Genomic DNA, 22,031 nt, shown 5'->3' on the forward strand with positions numbered 1-22,031 from the left:
ATAACGATATTTGACATACCTCTCTCAGTAGCTGACAGAACAAGCAGATTGTAGAAATCACTGAGGACGTAGACTATTTGGGTGACACGATTAGCAAACGTGACCTAAGTGGACACGAACACTGCGCCGACCAACGGAAGACCATGCATTCTCTTCCCGTTCACATCGAACAATTACAAATCGGGCCCTATGTTGGCCTATAAAGCAGTCTCAACAAATTTCCAAGGATTCAAGTCGTTTAGAGTATGTTTGTAAGGCAGCTAAGGTAAAGATCAATTAAAAATGACAATTAGAGCATTCCATATATTTGGAAATTAAGAAATACATTGTTAAATTGTCCACAGGCCAAAGAAGACATCACATAGGTCGGAATGATAAAAATGTTTTTAAAGGAGTGATAATAAACATACATGTGGAAACTTGTGAGATACAGCAAATGCCAAGCTTAGAGGGAGATTTATACACTTAAAGGTATATATTAGAAAAGAAGAAAAGGCTGAACATCAGTGAGCTGACCATCATCTCAGAAAGCTAGACAGTGAGTTTACTCACTTGAGTCGTTACCACTTTTATACCTTTTCAATGCACATGTCGTAATGTATTATAATTGCCAGTTTACGTGCTCTCACTGGAAACAGTGATCTATGAGCTCTTGGAGTTCAGGGATCATGTTTTTTATATCCCCAGTGCCTGTTAAAGTACCTCACACACGGTTGATACTTGTTTGAACTGAATGTACTTCAGTGCCTTAGGGTTGTTAGAAACCCAGGGTCTCAAACTCAAGTGTGTACAAAAGCCAGGCAGGTGATACAATGAGTGAGCCCCAAGTATGGGGAATGGGGAGCCTGGGAAACTAGAGAGCATGTGCCCCGGTGACTGCCGCTGCTGTTTGGCCCTTGTTGATTGTTGCTGTGGGAGAATGCTTGCCTGGTATGTCTATCTCCCCATTTGTTTATAAGAAGGCAGAAATTCAGATTTTGATGTGAAATCTCCATTTTTTAAGAGTTGGAAACTAATTAATTAAAAAAAAATACAGTGAGTGCCAAACCAAACTACACAGCCCTATGGCTGTCAGTTTGCAACCTCTGTTTTACTTCACACCTTTAAGAGGTGGGAATGTGTTTCATGTCTAAACATCCCAGCCAATAGACTCTTGAGCTGCCTTTTCCATCAAGCATATTTCTGCCTGAAGAAAAGGGTCGTGACTGCTTCCTAATGGGATTTCTGGGTCAGATCTGTAAGAGGTTTGCAGAGTTTTTTAAAGCCTTCTTTGTAGTTGGCCGTTTACCCCAGCTGAATCAGACATGTGTTCCCAAAGATTTTTTTCCCTCCTTTTGTTGTAATATTCTTAATGATGCATTCTGACTTTTTCACTCTGTTTTCTACACATTTGTCACCACTTCTGCTTTTGGATCTTCATGTTGGAAAATCTGAGGCTTACATGGAAGATTGATTTTTAATGCCCCTTGTGTTGTTTTTCGGCTGTAACATTTGCATGCAATTATAACATTTTAAAAATAGGAGACCATGGGGTTTGAAAAAAAAAGAATCTTCTGGGCGGATGAGCAAATGGAAAGGCCGGCCTTTAATTTTGTTAACATCCCAATTACATTGTGGTAACCCTTGTGACGATTTCTGTCCCTTGTAATGCAACACCTGGTTTTTGTTCCAGGGACAGGGACCAAGCCTGGCTGACTCAACCCTTGCTCCATCATGAAGCATTGGTTGGAAAGCTCATGTTTTCCACGAGCCAGCAGAGGTCACTATTTCAAAGTTGTTTGAGGAAAAATTGTCTACAGTCCACACTTCTCTTTTGGGGAGGTTTTATTCATCACCCTGGTGGGAGACTTTTTATTCATACTTTCTGTATTTTCAAATGTTCTTTAAAAAATCAGTTGTTTTCAAATATTACATTTAAAAGTGCTGATGGCTTGAGTGGGTTTCTGGAGATCATTGCTTATGAGAAGAATAACTGCTACCATTTATTGAGCACCTACTAGGTGCTGGCCCTTGTGCACACTTTCTACACGCATTCTCTTTAATAGCCATTTATCTTCCAGGGTTGTTGTGAAGTTTACCTCAGTTTTCCGGAAGAGGAGCCTGAGGCAGGAGAAGTGTGCTAATTCACCCCAAGACACACATCTAGTGGAGATGGAATTCAGATTCTATCTGAATGGCAGGGAGATCTGTCTTCAAAGTCAGGATCTTAATTTTTTTGGGCGTTGTACTTTGTTTTCCCAGAGAGGGAATATATTAGCAGCTTGAAGCAACAATCACCAAGAATGTATGAGGGGAGTCTGTATTTTTGAAGCAAAACCTTAGAAATAGCTTGCTGTTTTTTCCTCTGCAAATTTCAGCTTATTTTCATGAAGAAGGTAGACTTTACTTCTTAGTCTCCTTTGAAAATAGGAACTGTGATGTTCTGTCAGGCTTTGCTCCTTCTCCACATGAAAACAAATATTAGTAATATAGTGTCTCCAAAAATGTCTCAAGCTGACGAACCTGTTTAGTGAGTAAAGTTTACTAAAAAGATTTCTTCATTTTACAAGCCCAACGGAAAACTTCCTAACTTTGAAAAGAAATAGACTGAATGAAAAGGTAAATCTGTTGTAGTGGACTTTTATTTATTCATGTATGAGTAAATCACCAGGATTTTTCATAAAGCTGGAGCGTTAGAAGAGGACAGCTGCGTTCATCACCAGATAATGAGTGGTCAATTTGACCCCTCTGTTCTCACTGAAGAGGTCATGTGATAACGGTAAGAAAGGCCTTGTATCTTTTGGGGCTGCTATAAAAGGACATTTGGTTCTGGAGTCAGTCTTACAAATTGGCCTGACATACTGCTATTATTATTTCAAATTTTTTAATGTTGTGTGGTTGCTATTAACTATATTATTAGAACAGAAAACAGCATTAACCTTTTAGATTGTCTTAATTAACTAATAGCTGAAGCTGGCTTATTTGTCAGCAAATATTTAACAAGCTTTCACAGGGATAGCCAGTAGCTCAGAGTAGCAAAGCGAAGGCTGTAGTGAGGGGAGATAGACAATGAATATAAACGTGCATGTGATGGTGAATACCCCCAAGAACAAGGAGAAAGTAGGGTGGGATTCTGTTTTCGGTACCTGGTCAGAGAAGGCCTTCCTGATAAAGTGATGTTTTGCCAGAGGCCTGAGTGAGGTAAGAGAGAGCATGAGTGGGTATCTGGGGGAAGATTCCAAGAGGCAGAAGGCTCCTGAGACTAAGAACATGACTGATAAGTTCAAGGGATAGGAAAGAGGGCCGATGCTGAGCACAGCGGGTGAGGGGGAGAGTAGAAGGCGGGGTCAGAGACGCAGGAGAAGACCAGACCTGTCAGGCGTGGGAGGCTACAATCAGGACTTTGCTCTCACTCTGAGTCAGAGGCAGCCATTGGAAGGTTCTAGCAAAGGAGTAACATTGACCCACTTATGTTTTATAAAATGAAGTCTGGCTGTCCTTTGGAAAATAGACTGGGGAGAGGGGGTGGCAGGTAAGAATGAAGGCGGGGAGGCTCGTTAGGGGGCCACTGCTGTCAACCAAATGAGAGGAACCAGGGCGACAGTGGCGAAAACGATAAGAAAACAGGTCTGGGGCTACCGGGAAGGAAGAGACAGCCTATTTCTGGATCTTCTTTTATGTGAAAAATAAATTCCTATGATATTTAAGCCATCATTATTTTGAGTTTTTCAGTTATATGTAGCCACACTTAACTAATGCATCTTACTTGCCCCCCTGTAAACCCATTCCTCCCCCATCTCAGTAAATGGCAATTTCATTCTACCAACTGCTCATGCCAAAAACCTTGGAGTCAATATTAATGACTTGCTTTCTTTCATAACCCACAACCATTCTGCCAGCAATTCTCAGGAAGGTTATCAGGGATTCAGGCTCATTCTCGCTCTCTCCTTCCCCCCAAGGTGTGGTCCTCATGGCTGCTAGAACTGCAGCCATCATATCTGAATTCCAGGCAACAGGTAGGAAGAAGAGAAGGGAGAATGGTGTATACCTTCCCTTTTAAGGAGACTTGCTAAAAGTCCACACACTTAACTCTTGCGTCTCATTGGCTGAAGTCATATGGCCACATCTATCTGCAAGGGAGTCTGGGAAATATCTTTTAGAGGTTGTGTGTAACCCCTAAATAAAATTGAGGTACTATTACTGGGGCTCTGAATGAATGTTAAAGTAGGCTGCCAATAGTTTCTCCTCTAGAGTTTGGAGTTTGATTTTGGAAAAAATGAGTTCTAATCTTATCTCTGGCACTATTTAGCTTTGTGACTTTGAGCTAAGATTCCATCACCTAAACCTCTATTTCAACTGCAAAATAAAAGAATTGGACTGAATGATTTTTAACTTCCCTTCTAACTGTAACATTGCATGAGTCTTTGAATTTGTCATATAATAAGGTAAGTATAGTTTTCATAAAAGAGGTAAGTCTTGAAGAGAAGATTATGCAAGGAGATGTCTATCAAATGTCTTAAAATTGAGTTTTGTAATTGACAGATTCATTTCAAACTTACTCATGAATACAATTCCATTCTTCTATTTTTCAGAATGCTTTCTGCATATCGGTATAGATGATTTTAACACATGCTTGAAAAGAAGCGTATGAATTACATAAAACTACTATATGCTGGATAAACCTGATATTTATTTTATAATAAAAAATTTAAGTAAAAATATGAGTAATAAACTATCCCACTCCTTACTGCATGTATATATTTGTTGTATCCTCACTTACCAACTTTTGGCCTATTTGAAAAATGGAGTACTTGTGTTCAAAACCACACAGTGCTGCTTATGTCGCATACATACGCATTAAAGTCTATGGCTTTAGTGGGTGTGCAATTGGGAGTACAATAAGTATACAAATAGGTGTATAAGGATGCGGAAACTAAGTGCTGTGAGAGGAGCATTGTGTGCTTGACTGGGAAGGGATGCAGGGATGTGGAGAAATGCCACCTGAGGTTAGCCTTGCAGATCTGGGTGGGGCCGGGTGGGAGTTGTCAGCTACAAAGCCATTCTGGATGAAAGAGAAGGAGCGGTCAGGCGACAGTTCCAGTTCAACTGTGGAGGAGGTACAGTGGCACAACTGAAAGATCGTGGTAGTTAGGACCCAGTAGACCTAAAACTGAACCCTGAATCTGTTACTTGGCTACCTGAGACCTTGGGCAAGTCCCTTAACCTATTTGGGTCTCATGTTCTCCATCTGTCTCCTTAGAGGAGACAATACTGCCCTCTTCATAGGGTTGTTGTCTGTACAGAATGTATGTATGTCCTGTCATCCGCAGTAATTTATATAAAAGGAACTGCCGCAGAGCGTGGTACTCTGTGCTTCCATAAATAGCTGGCCCCGTCTCCTATATGGATAATCAGTATTGGCCCTCATAACTTTTCAAGCTGTCAAATCATTGTCCTCATTAGCAGCATTTGCTGTGCATTTTATATTCTATTAAGTCCTGTTTCCCTACAAATGCAGTGATGTGCTGCAAAACAACTACCATGTTTATGGAAAAGCAGTTGCATAGTAATGAGAGTGAGGAAGGGGTATCACTTAGTGGCGTGGTAATTGTGGCATCTTTGCTTCCAGAAACCACCATTAAGTACGAGGAGTGCCTTGGGCCACCCAGTGCAAGTTCCCAACTCGAAAACTGCTGTTCTTCCACACATCCATCCTCTCCTTTTCTTTCACTCCCATCACCCAGGCTTTTCAAATGTATTGCATTCCAGCCACTTCTCCTGACTGTTCTTTCAGCATCCACACTTGCCCCTTTCTCAACCTGTCTTCCACACAACAGCTTGAATATTTTCAGAACTGACCTGATCGCATCAGTCTCCAACCTACAGTTCTTCACTGATTTCGGACCCAGCCCTCCCTTCCCCAGTCGCATCTGGTGGCTTCCGCCCTTCGCCCTGTGGCTCCAATCACACTGCCCTTCGTTGGCTGCTTGGAAGGGATCTCAGTTCCCATCGTTTCAGGACTTTGGCACGTGCCTCTCCATCTGCTAGAATGCTCGTCCTCAAATTGACAACCAGTAACTTCTTATCCTCTTACATTCGAGTTTAATCATCACCTCCTCAGGGAAGACTTCTTTGACCCTTTTAGAGTCTGTCAAGCCTCTGACCTCCTCCCCACGTCATGTCTTCTCATGGAACATTTCGCCTTCAGGGCCTTTTCCTTGTTTGTAAGTCTGCATTCATTTATATGATGAGCTGAATACTTTGTGTCCACCAGCAGTCAGAAGCTCCATGCCTCTCTGCCTCCTAGGGGCAGTGCCGGGGATAGGGTAGGTGCTCAGCTGATGTTGTGGGGTCAGGATGGAGGCCGCTCTGGGATACAGACCTTGGTGCTTCCCCCCGGCCACTCTTAGATATTGGCTTCTGACCTCTCTGAATGAGTTTCTGGAGGGCCTGCACATCCTTGAAAAACTCCTTCATCCACGTTATTAATTTATGCATTTATTCAACTATCTTTCCCGGAGTGTGCATAGATAGCAGGCACTGTGCTTGGTATTAGGGCTGCAGTGGCAAGTAAACCAATTCCTGGCCCCAAAGAGCAAAGGACACTCAGAAGGCTTTAAGTTAGGACAGCGACATGGCTGGATCAGTGATTTAGAAAGAACACTCTGGCTTCAGGGAGGAGGATGGGTTGGAGGGGTCAGGCTGGAGGCAGGGAGACCCAGATGAGAAGCTGGTCCGGTGATTCGGGCTAGAGATGGGCCTGATGGGGGTCCCGGCTGTGGAGATGGAGAGAAGGAGCACTTACAGAAAGTACATAGGTAGGAATCACGGGCCTAGGAGACCCAATGTGGGCAGAAAGAGAGAAGGGGACCTCGGATAATCCCTAGGATCCCAACTTGGTGGTGTCATCAGTCAGGTAAGAGAAAACGGGATGAGGAAGGAAGAGAGGAGGAGAGCTGGAGGAAGTGAGTTTAGTAGAACTTGGCTTTCCAAACCATTTAGCAGTTTCTATGTCGAGAATGTGTCTGATTCACCTGAAGCTTCACTCAGAAAGGACTCTAATGTTAAAAATCATCAACTTGACTCTTTTGTTCCTTAAATTTACGTACAATAAAATTCACAGTGTGCAGATCTATGAGTTTTGACAAATGCGTAGAGTCGCATGAACACCGCCACAGTCAAGAGAGCAGCTGTCACGGTCCCTTCCTCCCCCAAAGTCCCTCATTCTTTTGTAGTCAACTAGTTTCTAATCCTTAACTCCTGACAACTATTGATCTGTTCCCTATAGTTGTGCCTTTTCCAGAATGTTACATCATTGGAGTCATACAGTATGTAGTCTTTTGAGTCTGGCTTGTTTTACTTACCATAATTCATTTAATTCATACATGTTGTTATGTTTAGCAATAGTTAAGTTGGTATTGCTGAGTAGTAGTCCATTCTGTGGATTTACCACAATTTATCTATTCTCCAGTTAAGGGACTTTTAGTTTTCAGCGTTTGAAGATTACAAAGAAAGTTTCTAACTCTACATGTACAGGTTTCTGTGTAAACATAGGTTTCCATTTCACTTGGGTAACTCCTGGCAGTGGGATTGCTGGCTTATATGGGTTGTATGGTAAGTATTTTGTATGGTAAGTATTATGTTTAACTTTATAAGAAAGTATCAAACTCATTTCCATAGTAGTTGTACCTTTTTGCATTTCTATCAGCAATGTTTGAGAGTGCCAGTTCCACATTCTTACCATCATTTGGTATCGCAAGTTTTTTATTTTTTTAAATTTAACCATTCTAATTGGTGTGTAGTGATCTCAATGTGCTTAAAATTTTATTCCTTACTGACTAATGATTCTGAGCATCTTTTCATGTGCTTATTTTTTTCCCCACTTTTTTAAGATTTTTTTTTTTAAAGATTTTTTTTTTATTGGGGAAGGGGCTTTACAGGACTTTATTGGGGAACAGTGCGTACTTCCAGGACTTTTCTCCAAGTCACGTTGTCCTTTCAGTCTTAGTTGTGGAGGGCGCAGTTCAGCTCCAGGTCCAGTTGCCGTTGCTAGTTGCAGGGGGCGCAGCCCACCATCCCTTGCGGGAGTCGAACCTGCAACCTGTGGTTGAGAGGACGCGCTCCAACCAACTGAGCCATCTGGGAGCTCAGCAGCAGCTCAGCTCAAGGTGCCGTGTTCAATCTTAGTTGCAGGGGGCACTGCCCCCAATCCTTTGGGGAACTCGAGGAATCGAACTGGCAACCTTGTGGTTGAGAGCCCACTGGCCCATGTGGGAATCGAACCGGCAGCTTTTGGAGTTAGGAGCACGGAGCTCTAACTGCCTGAGCCACAGCGCCGGCCCCTCATGTGCTTATTTTTCATCTGCATATTTTCTTTGGTGAAGTATCTGTCCAAATCTTTTGCTCATTTAAAAACTTTGTTTTCTTTGTATTAAATTGTAAGAATTCTTTATGTTTTCTGAATAAAGTCACTTGTTGGATATATGATTTGCACATATTTTCTCCCAGTTTTTTCATACTCTTGTCAGTGTCTTTTGTTTTAATTTTAGTTTTAGTTTTAGTACAAAACAATGTAATAGTTAGACAATTCACCCCTCACAAAGTGATAACCCCCCTCCCCCAATCTACTACCCCTCTGACATCGTATATAGCTGTTACAGTTCCACTGATTCTATTCCCTATGCTGTACTCCACATCCTGTGACTATATATATATTAACTTATAGTTGACATTCATTATTATTCAGGCTTCAGCTTCAGGTGTACAGTGCAGTGGTCAGGCACCTACACCGTCCATAAAATGTACAGTCAGTGTCTTTTACAGAGCAAAAATTTTTAATTTTTGACGAAGTCCAATTTAACAATTTTTTCTTTTATGGATTGTGTATTTGGCATCATATCTATTTTCTGTTTATCTAACCCAAAGTTACAAAATTTTCTTTTAAGCTTTTTTCTAGAAGTTGTAGCTTTGCATTTTGAGCCATTTTGTGTTAATTTTTGTATAGTGTGTGAAATACAGGTCAAAGTTTGTTTTTTTTTGCATATGTATGTACAGCTGTTCTAGTACTGCTTGTTAAAAGACTATCCTTTCTCCACTGGATTGCTTTTGTACCTTTGACAAAGTCTGTTGGCCATAGGTGGGTTTCCATAGAATATGGAATATTCTATTGATCTAGGTGTATATTCTTTTGCCAATACCACACTGTGGTATTGATTACTGTAGCTTTACAGTGAGTTTTCAAATCAGGTAGTGAGTCCTCTAACATTTTCTTTTTCAAAACTGTTTTGGTTATTCTAGTTCCTTTGCCTTTTCAAATACATTTTAGAATCAGCTTGTTGGTTTCTATTGCAAAATGTTGCTGAGATTTTGATTGAAGTTGCATTGAATTTATAGATTAACTTGGGGAGAATTGACAGCTTAAAAATATTGAATCTTATAAACATGATACAACTCTTCATTTATTTAGACCTTTGATTTCTCTCATTAGAGTTGAGGTTTTCAACATACAGATTCTACACATATTTGTCAGATTTATATCTAACTATATCATTTTAAGTGCAATTAGAAGTGGTACTTTAAATTTCTAATAGTTTATAGCTAGTTGTATTATAAATACAACCAATGTTTTAAATATACATCCTACAATCTCAATAAATTCACTTATTAGTTCTAGGAGCTTTTTTTGGGGGGGGGGTGGGGGTGTAGTTTCCATGGGATTTTCCACATGGATGAGACAGAGATTACTGTGAGAGTGTGAGTGTGCAAGAAGAAAACTCTAGCCAGAGGATTCAGGGAAGGCTTCTGGGAAAAAGTGACACTTGAGCTGGGTATTAAATGATTCATAGGAAGGAGCATGAAGATGAAAAAGAGGGAAAAGTGTTAGTATAGGAAACATCATATAAAGCTGTGAAGGCATGAATACACGTTCTGGGTTCCAGGAGATGAAAAATATTCTAGGGTGCTTAGAACATAGGATAGGGATAAGTGGTAGGGTGAGAAAATGCTTTGACTATCTAAATGGCCATTGGGATCTGTTAGTGATTAGTGGCTTAAACAGGGAAGTGACAGTGTCGAGTCTACCTTTCAGAGATTGATAGGGAGATCAGTATGGAAAGGGGATGACAGGGAATAGGATGAAACTGGAAGCAGGAAGAAGCGTTGGGAAGAAATGTAGAGGATAAAGAGTGGGGGATCTATAGGTGGGCTTATGGCAAATCAGGTATGGGGGGATGGGGAGAGGAGGGGCTTCGGATGACTCTCAGATTTCTGACTTGGGGCCTTGGCTATGGGGCCATTCACCCATATAGGGACATCAGAATGAGAAGCAAAGCTGGAGAAGAAAACGTGATGTTTGCTTTTGCAGATGGATCCAGATGGAGACATACAGTAGACAGACTGTACGTGGGACTGGAGGACAAAAGAAAGTTTGAGTTGGAACATGAGTTAGTGTTAAAAAGCACATATGACTGTCTGGTCTGCTAAAGGGAGGAGTGGGTTTTATTTGTTTTGCTTTGTTTTGTTCTTTGATAATTAAAATATTAGTGACTTTTATTTTAATAGCAAAAGGCTAAGGAAAAAAAATACAGCCCATAATCCTACTATTTAAATAACCCCTGTTGAAAGGAAGGAGGATAATATATATTGTTTGAAAATACAAATAGTTCAGAAAGGTATAAATTGAAAAGTACAGGCCTCCCTCTAGTCCCTCATTCCCTTAACTACTGTTAACACTTTCCTGTGTTTCCTTCTAGGAAAACACAATGTATGTATCTCCAAAGAGGTCCTGCCATATACAATGTTTAAGAAGCACATTTTATTGAGCAGGTTAACCTTCTCATTGCTTTACCAGGCTTTACAAACCCATCTGTCTGAGGGAGTGGAGCCGTGTGCTAACAGGGGGAAAGCAGGATTTCCATATCCCAGCCCTGGGTAGGTGCCCAGTGAAGAATAACTGAATGAGCCATTGCTGCATCTTGGAAACGTGGAGCCCTTTGCCTGCAGTTCTGATTGGCTAATTGACGCATTCAGCAAATGTTTTCAGAGTCCTGACCAAGTGTGAGTATGTGTGTGGTGATGGAGGAAGGGCAGAGGACTTGGCTCCCAGACTCACTGAAGGGTAGAACTAGAAAGGCCAGTGATCTTCTACCTTCTTGCTTTTTGAGGGGGAAACAGGTCCAGAGTGAGGTTATGATTTGCCTAAATCCACAAGAACTTAAATGATTCCTAGGAAGGAATATGAAGCTGGACAAGAGGGAAAAGTGTTAGCATAGGAAACATAGAGAAAGCTATGAAGTATATGAGCCAACATTGGACCTTCAGAAGTGTGGGGCGGGGAGGGAGGAGTACCTGGTAGCAAGTTGGAGGGATTGGTGAACTACTCTTGCTCCTTTCTACTCTTCCCCCTCCTGCCATAAAAGTAGCAACAATCCCCAACTCTAAATCCCCAGACAGAGGCGAGACCTTTAAGATGCCCTATGCAGCCCTTGGTCCTTGGCCTGTGTGTAATGGGCGGGATTGGTTGACATTCTGTACCTATTAGAGGCAGCTTGACTGGTACCTATCAGAGGAGGAAGAGCACTGGATTGAGAGTCAGGAAGCCTGGATTCCAGTGCCAGCTCTGCCACACCCACGATACTCCCGTGGGCCAGTCACATCCTTTCTCCTCTGCATGTGGGGTGCATCTGAATCTCCAGGTCCTTCCTACTATTATTGTTCTCTAATTGCAGGCTGCTGTATTTAATCAATTATAGGAAATCAGATTTTAGGACTTTGTGATTCCAAAATACTGGTTTTCAAAGATTCCAGGGATGCTGCTTCAGGTCTATTACTCTGTGCAGAATCTTGTGTTGTGAGACCTGACCTGTTGTGTAGTAAAGAGTGGCTCCATATACATTTTTCAATTTGAGACCAAGGCCAAAGAGACCAGACCTCTCCTTTCAAAGAGTGCGAAGCCAGATAGGACCCTTGGAGCCCACTCATGTCACCAGCAAACAGTGCAGATGAGGCAGGTCGAGATGAAATGCAGGGACCATCTCAGAGGCCTGGTTGGATCCTCCAATAGCCCTGGCACATAGGCTGGGCTGGGTGAGCAACCCTATTTTACACAGGAGGAAACTGAGGCTCAGAGAAGGCAACTGAACCATAGCTTCCTGTTGTCCTGAGTCTTGTTCTTTTGTCCAGTGTTCTTTGTATATATTGGGCCCTGAGACACAGCTGTCTGTGAGGAGAGCTCAGAGTGCAGGGGAACCAGGTCCAGGCCCTGGAGCAACTTAACTTAGAAGACTGGGTCTCAGGCCCCAGGGCTGTAAGGGTCTCCTGGGAGAACCGTTAAAAATATAGGGGCTGGGGCCCAACCTCCAGACAGATTCACAGATTCAATTGGAATATTTTCTAGTCGGACTCTGGGATTCTGTTTCTTTGTTTGCCTTTTATCCTTGGAGTTTGAAATCCTCTAGCCAGGGCTTTTCCCGGTGAAAAACACCATAAAAAACAGAAACGTAAGAAAAGTGGTCTGAGAGCCTTGGGTTTGGGTCCCAACTTTGAAGCTGATTCGGTGTGAAATCTATGCGAGCTCTAAAGTGAGCGGGTTGGAAGAAAACTTTAAAGCACTTTCACATCTACTACCTTCCCCTTAGCAGGTTTCACCCTTCCCATTTGAGAAGAAAATTGACCAGGGACGCGGAAGGGCCTTGCCCCAGCCACTGGGAGAGACGGGGACAGAGCCGGGTTGAACCGGCTCTCCCGACGCCCAGTGCACTCCACCTCCCAGGCCGGCCCAGTCTCAACGACAGAGCCCAGCCTCTGTCACCCGCGGCGCCGTCTCAAGCGCCTGGCCCACTCGTCGGCGGGAGTGCAGCAGGCAGGGGAGTGCTTGGCCCGCCACCGCCTGTCAAACCCTCCGCCCAGCCCCGCCCAGGCCCCCAGGCGAGGAGGCCCCGCCTCGCGCCGCGATTGGCCTCAGCAGGACGGCCTCAGCGAGCCAGTGGCCGGAGTGGCTGTCGAGCAAGCATTGGCCCCGCCCCCACCCCGGGGTGCCGCCCCGCAGGACGCGGCGGCCGCAGCCGCGGCTGCGGGGGCTGGGGCGCCAGTGGAGGCGCGGCGAGCGTGCGCCTGGCGAGCTGCTGCGGCTGTGGCAAGGTGAGAGGGGGCGCGGCCCGTGGCGCTGGTAGGGGGCGGGCGCCCGGGACCGAGGTCTGGGGCTGGCGTCCCCGCGACGCTCGAGTCTTTGGGAACTTTGGGATGGCGCGGGGAGCGCCAAGGGGAAAGGAGATTTTGGGGTCCCCGGTCCCTCGTTCTGGAAGGGATGATGGGAAGACCGAGGCTCTGTGGAGGGGGAACCAGCGCGCGCATGTGGAGTGTGAAACAGTGCGGCTGCTAGTGTTGCTGAGTGTCTGAGCGGGTGAATGGGAGAGTAGTCTCTGTGTGTACGTCATGTCCCCGAACGTGCATTGGAGGGGGTGTGTGATGTGCGTGGGAGTGGGCGTGCATTGGCGTCACTGACTTGGTGCGGGTTTGAGCGCGTGGTGGGTTCGATTTATCTGCTGCGCGTGGGAGCGTGCGTGTGTGATGGTTTCACCTCACCGGATTGAGCGCCCATCCTTGGACTCCCATTCGGACTCCCATTTTCGCAGCTTAGGTGGTCGTGGGTGAATCTCCGAGGGTCTGCGCCTCGGACCCGTGGGTGCGCAGTTCCCGATCTTTGCGAGCCACCTGGTCCCAGAGCGCCCCCAAGGCGCAGCCTGCGACCCACCTGGAGCAGTCTCTGCGGCTTCGCTAGAGCCCTGCCCGGGGAATCCTCGTTGCCGCCTACTCCCTTTCTCACTGGGTAATACCGCACAGGCGCTCTCCCCTCGCTAGGCCTCAGTTTCCCCATTCGTCCAAAGAGGGCCTAAGTCGGTGGAGGCGGATTTGGGTGGGAGGGCGTGGAGGCTTCGGGGATGAGCTGCGGCGGCCGGCGGCGGCGACCCTCGACTCACCAGGTAAGGAAGTGCGGGCCGCTTACGCCTCAGGAAGGAGCTTTTACCCGGGGTCAGGAGAGTTTGCCGGGTTAGGGTACGTGTGCTGGTGCTAGCCCAGTTTTGAGTAAGGAATAAACTGAGGGGTGGTGACCCGCCCAAACCGCGGCCCCGGGACCAGAAGGGAGCCGCTCCCCTCCTTCTAACGCTCGTGTTCTGTTTCTGCTCCCCAGGAGTCCGGCGCGACCCCCAAAGGCGCGCCCTGCCCCGGCGCCATGCACTGCGAGGTAGCCGAAGCGCACTCAGAAAAGAGGCCGAAGGAGGCCCCCGGCGCCCCGGGTCCTTGCGGTGGGCCCGCAGGCCTCAACGCACACATGGCCTTCAGGGTCACCGTGAGCGGTGGCGGCTGCGGGGATGGGGACCCTCGTGACCTGCTGTCCCGGCTGCCCGTGCCACAGCCACGCGCCCACGACCTCCTCCGGCCCCGAAGCCCCCGGGACTATGGTCCGTCCAAGGTCGCCGCCGCCGGGAAGGGTAAGTCTGTCTCTGCCAGCGTACCAGGCCGCGGCGTGGAGAGATTCGGGCAGCCTAGAGTCGCCACCGCACGCCTTTGTAGGAATCCTCCGGAGAACTTGGTGGAACTTTCTCCAGAGGTCTTCAGTTTCTCTCTAGTTGTTTGGGACTAGCTTGTGTGTCATTCTAAAGCGATGCCTGTTTAGGAAGCATCTAATTTAAACTCAAGTCTGTTTTGGGCAAGTGTGTGTCTAGAAAGGTCAGATTACATCATTTAGCTTCTGTATGTTTCTGATAAAAGTTATGTGAAACTTGTTAAAATCTCATAAATTAGGGTGAGTAGCCACTTGAGTATCTCTCTGTGCCCGCTAAAGGCATGTTTTGAAATATTCCAATCTCTCTCAATAACAAAAACCAGAGGCCTTCAGGAAGACTCCTCCCCTCTTGGGACCTCAGTTTCCCCACCTGTCAAGTAAGAAATTACACCAGGTGATTTCTGGATTCCTGATGGAAAATTTTATGAATTTGTGATCCAGCCTCAGTCAAGTTCTGACTTGAAAAATGATTTTTCAGGACTGGATGCTTCAGAAGCATAGTCTTTGGTTAAAAGTTACTTTGCAATACTCTTCCTCTACCCATTAGGGTGCAGGCCCCAGTACCATTTAAGGGCTCAAAACCAGCGATGTTGCCAGGATTCTCATGAGCATGTTCTTTTCATCACAGTTAATTATTATTGAGCCATTATTTATAAGTTTCATGCTGACAGATAATTAACCAGAAATTAGGGAAATTGTTAAGGCTCTGTGCCCACCCCTGCCCCCCACACACTTTTTTTTTTCCCCTGGGAGAAACCAAGGTTTTGGGGTTTCATGTTTTTCGGCGTTTGGGGCCTGTTGGTTCTATTTCCAGGTGATTCTCAAGGAAGACAAAAACAGTTCTTTTATGGCTCTATAGGCATCATCCTTTAGCAGCAGCCCCAGCAATTTAGAAAAGGTAGGGTGGTTTCCTTTTAGAATTGAGAGCTCCTGGAGAAAACATACCCGACTTCCCAATTCAGGGACTGGCCAAATGAAATAAACACAAACAGGTTTTTTTTTTCTTTTTAATGAAAACACGTGATTTTGTAGGCGAGCACTATTTCTTGTCTTGTTGTTTTAAACATCAGCCTCTTTTCCAAGAGGTAGAGATCGTATTTTAGAGGAAAGATAGAGAAACACCACCTTTAGAGTAATATCGCTGGAATACACACGTAGGGAGAGAAGACTGCTGCGCAGCAAGATGTGAGTAATACTTGCTGCCCTGAGCTCCCTGGCTTGCCCCCCTCCATACACAGTCCTCATTTAAACGAATACCCTCTTACTGCGTTTTGTGTCTAAAAAACTTGTAGCTGTCTTGTGAACATTGCGGTTCCACAGACCTGGTGATTGGCTTTCCCAGACATAGCCTTTGTTCCAAGTTGTGGTTAGACACCTTTCATCTGGATGCTCGTGTATGATCTTCCTACTTCTATTTTCCCAAACCCCAGTTATTTTTATCTATAACCCCTTTCCCCGCAATGTCTAAAACAGGAGATCTTTAAATCAGGATGGTATTTAGAAAGGCAGAGGAAGATAAAGGGATGGGAAGAAGAACCTCTTTCTTGGTACCTTAAGATGGTCATTCTGGTTAAGCTTTTTGTAAGAGGCTGTTTACCTCGCAGCCTGCAGTGAGGCTGGTGGGATAGGATTTATCACACCCATTTGAAAGATGAAGAAACTGAAGCCTGAGGGTGGGGGTAGTGTCTCATTTGTAAAAGGCCACCCAGCAGGTATGATTGGGGATCTCTAGCCAAGCCGTTGCTCACGGACCTGGGCTTGAAGAGGTTTCAAGAGGTTTCTGACCTGGCTTCTGTCCCTCTGGCCAAGTTCTTCACAGTCAAGTCACCCAGTGGCCTGAGACAAAAGCAGAACTGTGGTAGCTGTCTTAAAAGCGCTACGAGGAAACAACACCTTGTTACTGCCCTTATTCCCACCAAAATATTCCCCAGACCACGTAACCCTTTCAGTGTTTGTCGTTTAGCTCCAAGTCTGAGGCTTATTGGAAACAGACAGATAGAAATACCAATTGCAAAATATTTATTGACTGTGTTGGAAGTTGTAAGACCCTGCGGCCGATGATCTGTGGGACTCGGGGGAAGTTATTTCACTCTCTGAGCCTTGGTTTCTTCGTTTATAAATCTACCGGCAGACTTACTTTGAAAGACTGAGGAGAGCAGCAGTGATAGAGTGTGAAAGGGCTGCTTCAGTGCCTATTATGTGGGGTATTACTCCCGTAATGTGTGTACCGTTCTCAGCCTCCGGCTTTTTATTTGCACGAGTGATCATAATACTTACCTCCCAGGGTAAAGGAAACAATGGTTGTAAGGATGCTTTATAAAAAAGGAAGAAGGCGTTTCTTTTATTAATTCATGCTGGAAACCATGCTGCAGTCAGGAATACTTGAGATAACGTGGGTAGGGCAAGCGGGGAGCAAGGTTTGGTTTTTAAAATGTTGAATGTGAAGAGCGTTAACTGATGCTGTAGCCAGGGAAGCTGAGAGCAGCCCGGCTTCAGGGCTGGTGTGGCCATTGCTGCGCAGTGACGGGAGAGAAGACGATATTGCTCAGTCTGGAATCAGGTTTCAGATGATCTGCCTTCTGTCTTGGACAAACCCGAAGGGAGTGAGTTCTTGCATCCGGCCGCTTATCCATACATGTTGGGGTCCTCTGTGCTTCCAGATCTGGAGTCAGGAGGCATTGGGGATGGTGCAACGTTATGGACTAACATTATCATCATTTACAATAAGAATCACGATCTGTTTATGGCAGAGTCCCGTTTATCCAGATTCCAAACAGCTGGAAAGGCCAAAATACCAGATGCTGCGTTTTTCTTTCTTATTATTAAACACCCAACACTCAGCTTGTGGAAGTCCTGACAAGGAAAGAAGGTAAACATCTGGGCTTCATGGAGGTGGTCAGCTCTTGTTGGCGATGGCCTAATGGGGCTCATTCTCCGTGCACAGCGCTTTACAGTTGTCAGCGTGTGTTCCTACATATTCTCTCATCTGTCCTCCTGCCAGCTGTGTTCTACCTCGTGGGCTGTTCTGAGGGAACAGATGTAGAAGCACTTTATAGTCTGTATCTGCCCAGCCGGTGCTGGGCAGGTACCGGCTCTAATTACGATGATTCCCATTTTATAGATGAAGATATTAAGGTTCAAGGATGTGCTCAAAGCTACAGGCTGTACATGGCCATTTTCAAGGTTTCCTGTTCCAAAAATTTGATTCTGGTTCTACAACTTGTACCTTTTACATGTGTCTGGTTGTGGCCGAGAGCTGGTGTTCAGCACGGCCTCCCAAATGTTCCCAGAGAAATTAAAATACTTTTTGCTGTTGGTATTTCTTCTGTCTTAAATCTTTGGAAACTGCTGACTAGTATCTGTGACATCGTTAGGAAATATCTTTGTTTACCAGATGATTCCATTTGTCCAGAGTCGCTGTGCCCAGACCAAACCAGATAATAAGCTCCCTTTGTAATTCACAGACTCACTGGGCCCTTTTCACTATGTGCTTAGATTAGACACGTCCTAGCAATAAAAACAGGACTGGTGATCACGACAAATGTGGGCCCTGCCATTAGTAAACAGCCGTCATACCAAGGCTGTAAATGCCCCAAAGTAGTCAATCTTGTAACTTAAAAACAAAAAAGCGTATATATATATATAAATGTATATGTGGAAAACAAAGAAGGAAAGCAGTTGTAGGTTGTGTGTAGGGACGTTGGGGGCTGCTGGTGCTGGAGAGTAAATGTAATGGGTTTGGTGGTGTTACCTGGTAGAGTTTCTCCATCTGAATCAGAAGTCACTTGTTGTTCTGGGGTAGCCTTGGAGGGGCTATTGCATCCGTAATAGAAAGGTATGAGTTATGGTGAAAGCATTTACCCCCTCTGGCTCTGGTGGGCAATTTGCTTGCATTTCATCCATTTTAAAGTGCTGGTCCTGTGATCCGGAAATAATCAGATCCAAATTTTTTCGGGGCTTGAGGTTTCAAATAAGGGGGAGAAAAACCTGCTGGCCAAATGTCAGGCTCAGTAAGACAAAGAGAAACATGTTTGTGTGTGGGTACACAAATAAGATAGGAAGTATGTTGTGTCTACATCTCTAGGAGCTACGTATCTGACAAATCTTTTATAGACATAGTGCAAATATAATTCCCCAAGATTCCCTAAAAGTCGTGTACAGCTAGAATTTCTCTTCCCTTCTTGCCTCCCTTAGCTCTCTAGAAGCTGCTAAGACTTGGCATGCAAAATGAAAAGGGGACCGTCACGTGAGATCATAACTTAATTTAGGCTTAGCTTTTCTGAGTAGTTTACCTGCAGTGCTTAGCTGGGCTGAGATCTCAGGACCCTCTCAGCTGTGGAATCACATTGATAGACTGTATTGTTCTGTCTGTGATTTAAAAACATGGTTCTTTATATGCCCGTGGTTTTCCCTCACACTTCTCCTGAATTAAAAACCGAAACCCACCCGATCTTTGAGTTACTCATCTTCCTTCGCTGCATTTGCGTGAGAAGCTAAGTGAGCCAGCGCACTTATTTTTACAATGCACTTATTTTTACAATGCGTTAAAATCTCATTACAGGCATAAGTGCACAATGAATCATTTAAAAAAATATATTCTTATGTTCTTTGTTCTGAATGTTGCATAATTGTCATCATTTTCTTCGGTTTTATTTTGTGGAGTGTGGCCAGCACTCTAGAAAAAAAGGAGAGAAACTAAAGTTTGGAATAGGGTTTGCAATCCTTTTTTGGATAGGATTAGGGAAAAAAACAACAAACAAATAGATACCAACTTTATTTGTAGGTTGACCAGTGACTCTCCTTAACTGTGGCTTTTTTGTAGAGAGTGTAATTTCCCTTTCTTCTCTCAACTTTCTTGGAAAAGAAATCTCTGTATTGAAGCCCATGTGGTGCTATTTCAACAATCTTATCTTCTAGCTATGATTATATTTAAAGTTAAATTCTAATGTGTGGTTTGCTAATTATTTTTCTTAATACAGATTTTAGTTGCTATTAGTTTGGACCTAGAGAGTTGTGTTGCTTCTTTTGGTAGGGGGTAGTTTATTTTTGTGTTTAAAGAAACAGAAGACACTTAGTGCAAGCTAGTGCAAGCCGGAGAAGAAATGAAACAAACTTTGCAGTGGGCCTTGAAAAATTCAACTGCATTATGCAAAGAGCACAGCTGTAATATCAGGGCCAGGAAAAAAGAGCACACTTTGAAATATTTGTGCTGCTTGCCTTCACTGTGCTAATGATTCTAGCAGTTTAAAAACCGAACTTCTTGTTTATCAACAACCGCTGCCCGAATTAATAGTTTACAATGAAAAAAAAATGCTTTCCGCATTAGAAGCAAAGTCCGGGACTGATAGCTGAGTTACTGAGTAAGGAAAGCAAAAAAAAAACACAACCGAAATACGGGGGTGGGGGGGTGGAATGTTTTGTGGCTGCTTTGGTCTCCCAAGGCCTTATTTATAAGAAACTGAAAGAAAACAGGCTTGGGTGGGGTGGGGGTGGAGAGGATACAACCCTAACCCAGTGGTCTTATAGTTTAAAGTCACTTTAAAGCATCTGTTTCTTCCCCCAATGTCTTTCCCTAAACTCCAAAGGGTTATTCCTTCAGAAGGTTTCCGGCTGGTTGAGGCGGATTGTGTTAGCATTACGAGCTGTGTTTTTAAAGTCAGCATTTGAGTCAGATGCACTGAGAGGAGACCTTCAGTCCGCTAACTGAATAATGCATTTCCTGTATGGCCTGGATTTATTTGGTGGTTGGGCCTGTCTGGAGCAAACACATGCGCCATTGTACAGCCTCCATGCATGTGGACCATGCCCTTAGCTTTAAGCCTCGCGTTCCCTATCTGTAAAATGGGAAGCAGTTTAATGGGATGAACGAGAGTCCCCTCCTGCTCTGATGCTCCAGGATTCCACATGAACTAGGCTGGGAAGGTTGGGAAGAATCCAGGGTGTGGAAGGAGGCCACTTTTGTCTCAGGCCAGGTTATAGATGTGACCTCTCCTTGGAACTCTTGACTCCTGAAGCTGACCATAGAAGGAACCGGAAGAGGGAGATCAACTAACCTGTATTGAGTACCTACTCTGTGCCAGGCCAGGTACTTTCTAGCTGTGATTGCATTTAATAATGCCCAACAACCTTATGAGGACAGGAGGCCTTATTCTAATTTTACAGATGGGGGTACTGAGGCTTGGAAAGGTTATTGATTTATCCTAATAAGCTCACTATGTAATTCACAGCGACTCGCCATGCAGGTAGTAAGTAGGAGAGCCTGGGATTCGAACCCAGCTCCCTCTGACAGCAAAGCTGGTACTTTCCCACTAAAGCACAGGGCTCTCAAGGACAGCCTTTAACACCCAAGCGTTGGCAAGAAGTCACTGTGGCTGTAGAGTGTGCCTGGAAGTGGAGGGGAAAGGCAGCGGAAAGCCATAGGCCGGGCCAGACAGCCATTCCCTGGAGCAGCACTTTCTGAGTCACAGCTAACAGGCCCAGGTGTGATTTTCAGGGGGGACTCTGTCTTGGGGCTCTACCCACCGCCCTGCTTCAGTGGCTCCCAGTTGTGCCATGGGGTCCTCAGGCAAGGGCTCTCTGAGGCTATGGAGGGGCCCCCTACAGCACCCCTTCTCAGAAGCAGCGGCACACATGTACACACCCCATCTGTGAAGGCGGGTGTTAGTTCCTGTTTGAGACTTTCGTGCAGTTTGGGGAGGTTCCTGGCCCAGGCCCTGGGTGCGGCCTCCCTTCTACGGTTTCTGAAGACATCTGTTTGAAGAGAATTCCTCACAATCTCCACCACGCCTGGTGTGTAGAACGCGTGCTTCCCTGGGCGCGGTGTCTTGAGATCTATTAAACAATTATTTCTTATTAAGCACTTGGGATGAAAGAGGGTTTGGGAGGGAGAAAAGGCCAGGGATCAGAGTGAACCTGAGAGTTTGTTTGTGGGAAATGGGTATTGTGTATCAAATGATGAATGAACCAAATGACCCGCTATGGAAGGAAAAGGTCTCTCTGCTCGTTTGTGTTTGTGGCCTTGCATAAGGCCAAGTGCGTTCATGAGAATGTATGTGCCGATATTCTCAAGGAATCACACTTATTCTGAAGGTGAAATTGCGGGAGTCTTTATTGCCCACGGCTTCTCTGCCTTTGGATGTGAAGACATCTGAAAGGGAGAGTAGGCAGAAGTATCAATCAGCGTGGCCCTGGCTGCCAGGTGGCCCAGCATTTTCCTATTTGTATCTTTCTAGCAACAAGATTACTCTTTTAGATTTTGTTGCTTTTGTTTTTAAATAACAGGTTTGGTGGAAAATAAGGCTTCAGTAAGAAACCAGAGAGTTATTATAAACCTGACTTAAAAAATACAGATCCCATTTGCTGTTTTCAAGCTCTCCCCAGGGCTGGAGATTGGGTTTATTTTGGACGGTTGCTGGACTATATGAATTATTTCTCTGAGGCTTGAGTATTTAATACCTAGTAGAAGTTTGTGTAAGAGTTGATGATGTAT

At 44.8% G+C, this 22,031-nt stretch overlaps 1 protein-coding gene across 2 annotated transcripts in view; it reads left to right on the plus strand.

The window, feature by feature from the left end:
• The first annotated feature begins 13,028 nt into the window (after positions 1-13,028).
• GLIS1 (GLIS family zinc finger 1) overlaps positions 13,029-22,031 on the plus strand; it is a 216,386-nt gene continuing 207,383 nt past the window's right edge. Inside the window, exons 1-2 of one of the 2 annotated variants that reach the window (XM_081057163.1) lie at positions 13,029-13,116; positions 14,168-14,468. In XM_081057163.1, the coding sequence (XP_080913289.1) occupies positions 14,210-14,468 (259 nt within the window). In that variant the 5' untranslated portion in view covers positions 13,029-13,116; positions 14,168-14,209. Of the gene's footprint in view, positions 13,117-13,736; positions 13,805-14,167; positions 14,469-22,031 lie in introns of those variants that run through there. The other variant, XM_081057164.1, reaches the window with a different exon arrangement.

Source organism: Rhinolophus hipposideros, assembly GCF_964194185.1.
Source record: "Rhinolophus hipposideros genome assembly, chromosome: 8".
Classification (NCBI taxonomy): Eukaryota; Metazoa; Chordata; class Mammalia; order Chiroptera; family Rhinolophidae; genus Rhinolophus; species Rhinolophus hipposideros.